General features: G+C 41.9%; 1 protein-coding gene across 1 annotated transcript; it reads left to right on the top strand.

Annotated features, from left to right (window-relative positions):
- Window positions 1–3,175: 3,175 nt before the first annotated feature.
- Window positions 3,176–4,854, top strand: LOC118921457 (U2 small nuclear ribonucleoprotein auxiliary factor 35 kDa subunit-related protein 2-like). Its single transcript, XM_036903257.2, is given in 2 exon segments — window positions 3,176–4,498; window positions 4,501–4,854. Coding segments are annotated over 2 exon segments (1,404 nt in total). The 5' UTR covers window positions 3,176–3,201; the 3' UTR covers window positions 4,608–4,854.
- The last annotated feature ends 5,876 nt before the right edge of the window (window positions 4,855–10,730 follow it).

The following is a 10,730-nucleotide window of genomic DNA, read 5'->3' as shown; positions in this document are numbered from 1 at the left end:
GGCACACACCTGATCATCTACATTTGCTCTCTTACAACACTAAATTGTTTTCTACCTTTATCTCGTATCTACCTACCACTTCAGCATTTTATTAAAAATAATAATAATAAAGAGAGAAATGTGGTATCCACATATAAATCAAGTTTAAAAATCAAATGAATATTCATATTTGAACTGACTGTTTATATTTCATAATGCATGAACAAAACCAAAAGCTTCTGTGATGACTGCCCTTGCACTGTTCACCATGTAACTTATTCACTATGTAAGAATTTGTACTCCATGTAAGAACTTGTTCGTTATGCATCAGAAGATTGGAGACTGACGAAAATTAGGCTTGGGGTGGATTAATGATTGTGCATTGAGTATTGACCCCCCTATACAGAATTTTATTGTTGTTAACAACTATTTAATCAAATATGAGAGATGCCCTCACACACACACAAAAATATATATATGTAAACACACTTCCAATTGTAAAATAAATAAGTAACCGGGATGTAATGTATAGCATAAGGAATATAGTCAAAATATTGTAACAACTTGGTATGGTGATAGCTGGTACCTAGAATTATCATGTATATAAATGTTGAATCACTGTGTTGTACACCTGAAACTAATGTAATGTAATACTGTGTGTCAACTACCCTTCAATAAAAAAATAACAACAACAACAAAAAAAAATATGGACCCTAGAGAAATAGGTGATGGAAATTGGCCCCAGGACAGAAAAGACAGAACAGAGAACTGAAATCAGTGGCCTCGTGTCCTCCTTGCTGACTCCCCTTGTCTGGAGGTTCTTCGACTGGGAGTCAAGAATGATAAATCACAGCTGTACGCCTTAGAAGTGGCAGCCTCCACTGCCCCCTTTACAAAAATAAAAGGGGGGAAGCTAGTAGTATAACAACTTCAGCCCCACTGATGTAGGAAAACTGTGAGAGCAGCTCTCAGCCCTGAAGCTAATTGTTCATTTCCAATCTACTGGATATTATAAGGGTTCACCTCCTGTCTCCTGGGCATTATAAAAATGTGTTTTACTATGGAGTGTCTCAGTTGAATGGCATTGTATTAGCAGACAAATTTGTGTGTGTGTGTGTGTGTGTGTTGGTAGTATTACTCAAGCAGGAAAAAAGCATTAAAGGAAACCTGAAGATAATAATAGCTCACAGTTTTAGAGTGCTTACCAAAGTGCCAGGCACTGTCTGACGTCTGCATTTAGATTTCCTCATCCAGTTCTCAAGGCAACCCTAAAAGCTAGACAATATCCCAGTAATATCCCCATTTTACAGATGATAAGATACTTGCACAGAGAGGAAAAATCTTTATCCCAAAGTTGCAGGCTTGTGAGTGGATGATCTGACATTTGAACCTAAGCAGCTGGTTCTGGGGCCTATGCTCTTAATAATTTGGCCAAAAGTAGCATACTAAGAAGTTGAATAAGAGCAAACTGGATTTTAAATCCAGATACTGCTAATTGACAGCCTCTGAGACTTTAGGGCCCAGTTAACCACTCCAAGCATCCATTTCTTTTAAATGTAGATAATACTAGGTTGACTTGCATGAAATAGTCATTTTTTAAAATAAAACCAGAGCAGTCAAAACACCAGCAACAAAGATCATCCAGTTTCCTCTGCTTCAGCCTAAGAGCAACAGGGGGACAGGAGGGCATGCAGGTGAGAGAAAGGAGACACCGGCAGGGCTGCTGTGAGGACAGATAAGGTATGGCAGAGCCATGCCTTAGCAGAGCACCTGGCTGAAGCCAACTCTTAGGTACACACGTCAGCCTAAAAAGAGAGCTGCCCAGTATTTCTCAATTTACCCTATCGTCACTGTGAAATAGCACATCAGCCTCAAAGCAGGGAGAGAAAGGAACATAAATTCTTTTTTTCCTTTATTTTAAGAAAAAAAAATTTAAACCCACGGTGGCAGGTCAGTCACTAAAATCCTGTTCACTCAGAGCGAGTCTGCATGCAGCAAGCCGGTCTCTGCCTCTGGGCCCCTCTGTCTGTACAGCCGTCCCACACAGCGGTCCTCCGGGCCTCTGCATAGCCATCCCATACAGTCGTCCTCTGGGCCTCTGTCCTCTGCTCTGCTCTCCTGCAGCCTTGCAGCCCTGCCACCGTGTTGTGCCTTTTTTTATTTTTTATTTTTTAAATTTAAAAACAAACAAACAAACAAACAGAACCTCCCTCATACCCAGTCAGCCCAGCGTGTATGTTAAACCACGGCCACATTCTCCTCTGCTCTGGTGGGAAGAGGCCCCTGCAACACAACAGGTTTAAAATACTCCTAAATAAGCTCCCTTCTCCTGTAGCCTCTCGTGGAAGATGTGGGCCCCCTTCCATTACTCCTGCAGTTTCAACGGAGCTCTGGGCGACCAATGGCAGTGGATGCTTACATCAGCCAACCTTCATGTCACACCTCCCGGCTCCCCACTGTGAGGGCCTCTCCAGACAGGAGCCCCTGCCTCTGCCCAGGCAGGATCATAGACGTGCCTGTGTTGTCCTGAAGGCTGTGCCTCAGTCCCTGGCCTGGTGGCCTCAGGAGCTGGGCAGCGGGAGCTTGGCTGGTGTCACATTACCAGCTCCTAGGAGACGCCAGTCGTCGCGCCTGTCTGAGGGCCACCATACAGGCCCAGGAAGGGGAAAGGAGCCAAGGAGGAGCAATTACCCAGGGCCCCCAGATGTTGACGGCAGGGGACTCACACGCCGGACCAAAGGCAGAGGCATTGGGTGGGGCTGGAAGTTCAGGCGTCGTGGAGCAGGGCGAGGGCAGAGCGTTAGGGTCCTTTCCTTTGCGGGGGAAGCCCGATCCTATTTCCAAACGATACCCCAAGGCTGAAACCTAGACATCCATTCTATTAAGATCTTTTAAAAAGGCCAACTGCCAATAGCAAAAAAAAAAAAAAAGATTCCACAATGCTGGTTCTTTTCCTTTTCTTAGAAAAAGACTCAGGCAGAAATCTTATTGCTCCCAACACTGGTTTTCTAGAAGACAACTGGTACGTTAAGGAGCCAAGAATCATGGAGGAAGGGAATGGCAGAGGTGGGGAACGTCCAAGGGCGAGAAGGCTGTGAGGAAGGTGGTGGGGGGTCTGAGGCTGGGGAAGTGGCGAAGGCTGTGCAGCGTCTGCGCCTGCGCGTTCTTTGTTGCGCGCTCCATTTTGGTCCATTACCCTGAGAGAGCGGCAGCGTTAGTGAAATGGAGGTCCTCGGGGCGATTCCAGAGAAACCCAGCCGCAGAAAGTACAGGGCCGCCTTGAAGAAGGAGAAACGAAGGAGACGTCGGCAGGAACTCGCCCGATTGAGGGACTCAGGACTCTCACAGAAGGAAGAGGAGGAGGATGATACTTTTATTGAACAACAACTAGAAGAAGAGAAGCCGTTGGAGACGGAGAGGCAAAAATTGCATGAGGAGTGGTTGCTTCAGGAGCAGAAGGCACAAGAAGAATTCAGAATAAAGAAAGAAACGGAAGACACAGCTAGAAAGTGGCGGGAAGAACAAGAGAGAAAGTTAAAGGAAAAATGGGAAGAAAAGCAGAGAAAAGAGAGAAAAGAGGAGGAGCAGAAGCTACAGGAGAAGAAGGGAAGACAGGAAGCTGTGCAGAAGATGTTGGAGCAGGCTGAAAATGAGTTGGAAAATGGTACCACATGGCAAAACCCAGAACCACCCACGGACTTCATAGTGGAGAAAGATCGAGCCAATTGTCCATTCTACAGTAAAACAGGAGCTTGTAGATTTGGAGATAGGTGTTCACGTAAACACAATTTCCCAGCCTCGAGTCCCACACTTCTTATTAAAAGCATGTTTACAACTTTTGGGATGGAGCAGTGCAGAAGGGACGACTATGACCCCGATGCAAGCCTGGAGTACAGTGAAGAGGAAACCTACCAGCAGTTCCGGGACTTCTATGCTGATGTGCTCCCCGAGTTCAGGAAAGTGGGGAAGGTGATCCAGTTCAAGGTCAGCTGCAACTTGGAACCTCACCTGAGGGGCAATGTGTATGTTCAATATCAGTTGGAAGAAGAATGCCAAGCAGCCTTTTCTCTGTTTAATGGACGATGGTATGCAGGAAGGCAGCTTCAGTGCGAATTCTGCCCAGTGACCCGATGGAAAATGGCAATTTGCGCTTTATTTGAAATACAACAATGTCCAAGAGGAAAACACTGCAACTTTCTTCATGTGTTCAGAAACCCCAACAATGAATTCTGGGGAGCTAATAGAGACATCTACCTGTCTCCAGATCGGCCTGCCTCCTCCTTTGGGAAGAACTCAGAAAAGAGAGAGAGGCCAGGCCGCCACAATGAATACTCCAGCAGGCCAAGGCGGAGGAGGAGCCCCAGTACAGCCCATTGCTACCTAAGAAACAGGGAATTGGAGAGGAAAAGGAGGAGGAATCACAGGACGACGAAATCCCACAAACACACGTCACAGAGTCATGGAAGGCACAGGTCCCAAAGTAGAGGAAGGAAAAGGGACCACAGCCAGGGTTATGCCGCCTGAGCCAGAGCTCCTCCAGGTCCAGGAGTCATGGTGGGAGGGGGTCAGGTAGTAGGGACAGAACTGTTCATAGTCCCAAATCCAAAATAAACCTATTTTGTTCTTAAATGATTATATGTATCTTACTTACTGTGGCTGCTGCATAATTGGGTAAAGGGCTCTGAGCTCAAATGGGTTAAACAGGTTTGGCAGAACCCTGGGTAGTCTGGAACCTTATTTACTTTAACTCTCTGATAAAACACAAAATGTATACATAACATGAAAATTACTTGTAATCCTAACCCTCAAAGATAACCAGTTGACACTGGAGTGTGGTGCATTAGCTATTTTTCTTCTTATAGGTCTGTACTTTTTTTACAAAGATCAATTGTGGCTGCAAATGAATGTTTTTCCCCACAAAACATTGTCATATTCTAAGCCTTGTTCCTTTGTTTTTACTCACTGTATAATGTGGAGCTATCAATTTATTTAATCATATCCATACAGTTGGAGTTTTAAGTTATTTTTAATTTTTCACTATTAAAAAAAAAAGTGCAAATGAGGCACAGTTCTAAATGAACACTGCATTTAGAATACTGTTGCCATTTGCTTGATTCCCCACAGGGATGTGAATGAGGTTTGGCCTGCAAATACTCTGTGTATTATAGCTTTACTTAGCTTCTGTAGTGCCCCTAGGTTTTTTCTGCTAAGAATCTCAAAAAGAATAGCATTAGGAAGGGGTGAAAACAATAATGTAGAGATCTGTAGAAGGTTAGGAGCTTAAAAGTTAACTAAAAGAACACAGAAAATCAACATGCAATTACCCTATTATAATGTTTTTTGGGGGAATATTTCTACCTGCAGCATTCAAATCACTGTCCTTTTTTGCCATATTTATAATAAAAATAGTACTAAAGCTATATGACTTTTGGAAAAAAGATAGAAACAATTTTCTATCCTGTCATTGATAAATAATTATGGTGGGCCCACATTTTACTATTATTTAGTTTTATAATAGGAAATCAGTTCTAACCTTTTGTATCTGTCTAGAACTATGAAGGGTATGAGAATTTTAACCCTACTTGCAAGCTACAAGTTAGCCTACCAAGGCTCAAGGGCACAGTTTCCAAGACATTATACTCCTAAGTCAGGAAAAAACACAGTTCGTTAGTCATCGCATTAGTGAGGTGGGGCAGCAACATGGGACAAGCATCATGATAAATTTTTTCTGCCTATGATGAAAAATGCCAAGATGTCAATAGCATAGTAAGAATAGGAGGGACTCCATATTAAGACTAAGATTCCATTTTAAAAACCAGGGAGTTAGGAGGTAAGATTCCTAACATATTTTATGGTAATAAGCCAACAACTGACCCTATCTTGAAGCAAAGCAAGTAGTCCTAAATAATATGTTCCCAGTGCTTGAATGTAATCACTGTTTTGGAGAAGAACAGGATCAATAAATTCCTTGTGTTAAGTATATCTTACAGAATTATCTAGTGGACAGACTATAGATGGGGACGTACTGTCTCTCACTGCAGATAGACATCATGAGACCGCATGTCAAGCACATGCACCCCCTGACCCTTTGCCCCATTCTTGAAATCCTTAAAAGACATGAATCCTAAGCCTTTAAGCACACCTCCTCTCTGAAGCTGCCCACACTCCCCTTTCTTCGAGTGTGTACTTTGCCTTAAATGAAGTCTCCTCGCTGCTCAATGTACTGTGTTTTGTCTCTCTACTCTTTCAGTGGCAAGCATCTTTGTTATTTCTCTCTTTCGTTCAATTTTCTAGAGTTATGCACAAGTCTTCTCTGTTCTGTTGTACTTCAGACAGCAGGGAAGGGCTCCTGAGAGCTCTGATTTGGACTTGCCAGTTCCTCTTGACTGGGTGACCCAGATGGGACTGCAGCTGTATGATCAAGCTCTTTAGGAGCCTGCCTCAAAATCTCCTTTCTTTGCTTTGAGAAGTCTCAGAACATAATCTCTCTCCACCCAGTGCTCTCAGCTACCCAAGATCCTCTGTTGGTAGGGACTTAGTTCCCACACCATGCAAGTTCAAGCAGACACTGGATGCTAGGTGACCCTGGCTTCAGGAGTTGGCATGGCATTTGCCCTATGCCAAGCAGGAGTTCAGTAAATTTCCCTTTGTTTCCTCTGTTCTTCCTCACTCTCTACTGCCTGAATAGCTGCTGCCATCCACTACTGCTCTCTTTAATGAATTCCTTCCTTACCTATACTCATCGGACGTGTATGTGAATTCTTTCCTAATCCGGATCAAGAACCCTCCCCCATCCAGGCTGAGGTTTCACCTAGTGTGCTGGGAGAAACCTCCCCAGACACAGCTGCCCAACAGCATGAGCAGTAACCAAAGTATCATCATTTAAGCTCTTAGTCTCAATCCCCATGTATCACTGCAAAAAGGGTGTAGGGACCAAGGGCAGGCTGCCCTGAGATGTGCCATTGTGACATGTAGATTATTTTGAGCTGAAAACCATCCTGGCCCAAAAGATTCAGAAATAAACTTCCCACCCCCAGGCTTCATAAAAAGAATTTAGACAGATGAACTGCTCCAGGAGGAGAGCTATCAGCACAGTTACATTATAATGTAAACCAGGGGTGGTAGACAGGGAAAGATGTGCCTAAATCTGTTAAAATTCCTCTCTGTGACCCCTTATTTTTTCTGTGTGGCTCATCAAGTATTTTATTTACCAAACATTTACTGTTTTTGTATTCCTGTGAATTGCTTCCTTTTTCCTTTGAAGCCTCAGACAATCCCCCCAGCACCCCTGCCTTCTCCTTGGCTCTGGATGACATGTGCATCTCATTGTCCCTGACTGTTTTTGGAACCCATGGCTATGGCTTCCCAGTACTAGTAATTAACTTTGTTTTATTTTCTCCTGTTAATCTGTCTCATGTCAACTTGATTCTCAGGCCAGTTAGAAGAACCTTGAGGGGAAGAAGAAAATTCTTTGTGACCAACAAGGGCCAGGTGACACCTGTACATAGAGTGGGATATATTACAGGAAAGAAACTCTTGATCTTAGAAGACCCAAATCTTTTATAATGGGCAGTAAGTCTGCTTGAGCTTTGCCACAGAGGCAGATGTTAACTCCTTATTATAGGGAACAGTTAAACAGCCTGCCCTTTGTTCTAGAGCAAGACATTGTCCTTCCTTTAGAAGGGTGTTTGCTATGTAAACACACTTAAACAGAGAGTATAAGACCTGGCAGAAGTACCTTTGTTCATAAGAAATGCAGAAATGCAAGAGACCCACCCATAAAGAGTTGTTGAAATGGACAGTGTGAACCATCAAAACCAGAAGGAGCTAAGGTATTGACTATAGTTTCTATTCTTTGGGGTCAATTTAGCCACTGAACCATGTTGATTCCCACTCTCTTATTAAGTGAAATATAGAAAAATTTCAACAGATATTTTCTTTTATTCCTGGTAGATCTTATCTTGACTTCTTGACAATAAGGACACACATTCTTCTTCTCATACTCTTTCCCACTCTAGTGATAATACTAGAATGGAAATAGCTTTGGCCGATTTGGTAGGGGTTTTTTTTTTTTTTTTTTTTTTTTTTTTGTGTGTGTGTGTGTTTATGTGTATGTGTATGTGTGTGTAAGAGAGAGAGAGAGGAATAAAAGCTTTAGAATACTGAAAACCATTGGAACTAATTTCTCCTTCCCATTCAGATAGACTACCTTATTTTCCACACAAGCCACACTGAAGAATAATTATTCCATTTCTATCATGCAGAAGTCCACTATAAAGTAAGTGCCTAGTGTCACACAATATGGATCTAGTCAAGAGAAGATTTTAGATTCTTTTTAGAAAAACTAAATGGATTTCAAATTCCTAATAAGTATTGCCCCTGCTAGGCAACCAGGACTTCATTTAATCTTTCTTTGTATTTCATGAGCCCCCAAAATGTTGGAATATAAATACTATATAGGCACTGTTGTTAAAAGATACCCTGTCAATATTTACATGATCATGTTGACATCCAAAGATACCAATAAAAATGCTTTTTCATCTGGGCTAGTAATTGTACCTTTGAGACAGATTTCACACAAATCAATTTTGATCCTATTAAATGAAACAAAGGTGGTAATACCTTGTAGAGGCTGCACTCATCCAAAATGTGAAACTCATTCCCTGCCTCCCAAAGGCTGACATAGTAGGAATAGTGCAAATAATCCCTAGCCATGCTGTAGTCAAGCTCAATGACTATTTTAAAAGTAAGAAGTATTTACAAAAAACTATAGTAAGTGTACACAAACCTGAGTAGAAGGTAGAAAAAGAGGACTATAATGATATAAAATTTTAAATAAAATATTAATTTCATTTTAATTAGAGCAGGTTAAATTGGTAAATACTTCATGGACTTTGCTAAAGATTAATGATTTAATTTCTGCTCCATGATGGCTAAATGAACACAAGAACTTACTTATGTAACCCCCTCTAAAATCTTCAAAATAATAGAAAAATATAAAACTGGTTATATAGCAAGAAACTTGGGTCAGGCTAATCAGAATATAATTTTGATTTACTCTTATTCTTTTTCAAGACAGGCTGCCATTTGAAAGTTCTAGCTGCTTCTATTTTACCAGTGTAGACAAGAGAACATCTCAATTTAGGGGAAAAAAAATGCTTGACATTAGGAAGTGTTATAGTATCTGACAAAATTAGAATTTTCTTTCCTCTTCAGCCCAGACCTTAGAATATTTTTACAGTAATTGGAAAATTCAAGGTATCAAAAGATAAAGAGAAGTCAAGCCCAAAGAATTTACATTATACCTCTGTTTCCTTGATTAGAGGCAATGACAAAGGACATTCAGATTCGATTCTTGCTGTTTCCATCCTTCTAACAAAATTGTGAGTTTTCAGCTAGTTATCTAGGACCCTCAGCTGCGTACAACGCAGTCTGTGAATAATCCCTAGCTATGCTGTACAGTCAAGCTCAGTGACTGTTTCAAAAGTGAGAAGCATTTACAAACATTTCTATTACCTCTCTGGCAGAGACTGTATGATCATGTGACAGACAGCCCTCTGTGTTGGGGTCTTTTCCTTCTTATGCATACACAACAATAACATTATACAGCAGTATAATTTTACAACTCCGAGTTCCCAGACCTGATTCCAGTGGGTGTGCAGGGGTGGGGGTGGGGATGTCTTCCCACACACCCAACACCAAGCATTCTCGAACTCCGGCAGGGTGTCCAAGAACTCAATTCTGATGCTATCTGTCTGGAGACAGCACCAAATTCCTTAGGTTGAGTGCTCCCTCTGTCCTACAAGACTGCCCTCCATGCCCCACTCCAGACACAGGTCACAGCTCCAGGCTATTACTGTGCTTCTGACCTACAGGCTACAGATTGGAGGTTCCCACAACCTCGCCCTTAGGTTCAATTAATTTGCTAGAGTGGCTCACAGAACTCAAGAAAACACAATTTACCAGTTTTACGAAGAGTACCTTAAAGGATACAAGTTAACAGCCAGATGAAGAATACATAGGGCAAGGTCCCAAATAAAGGAGCTTCTATTCTCATGGGGCTTGGGGCCTGACTCCACAGCATAGGGGGGCGTTTTTGTTCCCCAAGCATGGAAGCCCTCTCTGACAGAGAAGCAGGATCCCAAAGAGCGATAAAGCTCTTCTCAGGGTTTTTTGTGGGGCCTTCATTGCATAGTCATGATTCACTAAATTATTGGCCATTGGCTTATTCAACTTGCAGCCCCTGCCCTTGGATGGGGTCCAAAAGTTTTACTAACATTACAGGATTTCACCTTTAAGACTACAGTGTCTTAAGGAACTGTGGATGAAGACCAGAAATGACCGGGAAATATAGATTTGTTCATCTGAATGATGAAATATGTGTTTCTTAGGACTTACTATATTGCATACTCTTCAAACATTTCAGGTAGGCTCAATGACCTTACCTCATTTAGAGGGGAAAGACCATCTCTGTTCTCTGAAAGAAATTAAATAGCAAGCTTCATAATTTCTACACAAAGAAATAGTTCTCAAAGAAATTTTCCAAACATTACACATTATATCCCCTTGTTGGAATATGTGTAATAATTCCATCTGTGGAAAGATATACACTAGACTTTACCTAGGAAAAATAGTCAGTTTGGCAAACTCATTTGTTTCCTATGAGAAAGATGAATTAACGTGTTATTTTGTTAAAGAGCCCAGAGATTTTTCTGAAGGTCTTCTACAGACCATTATGAATATTACACAAG

Source organism: Manis pentadactyla, chromosome 13, assembly GCF_030020395.1.
Source record: "Manis pentadactyla isolate mManPen7 chromosome 13, mManPen7.hap1, whole genome shotgun sequence".
Classification (NCBI taxonomy): Eukaryota; Metazoa; Chordata; class Mammalia; order Pholidota; family Manidae; genus Manis; species Manis pentadactyla.
The sequence above is the reverse complement of the archived record's forward strand: the minus strand, read 5'-3'. Positions and strand labels throughout refer to the sequence as shown.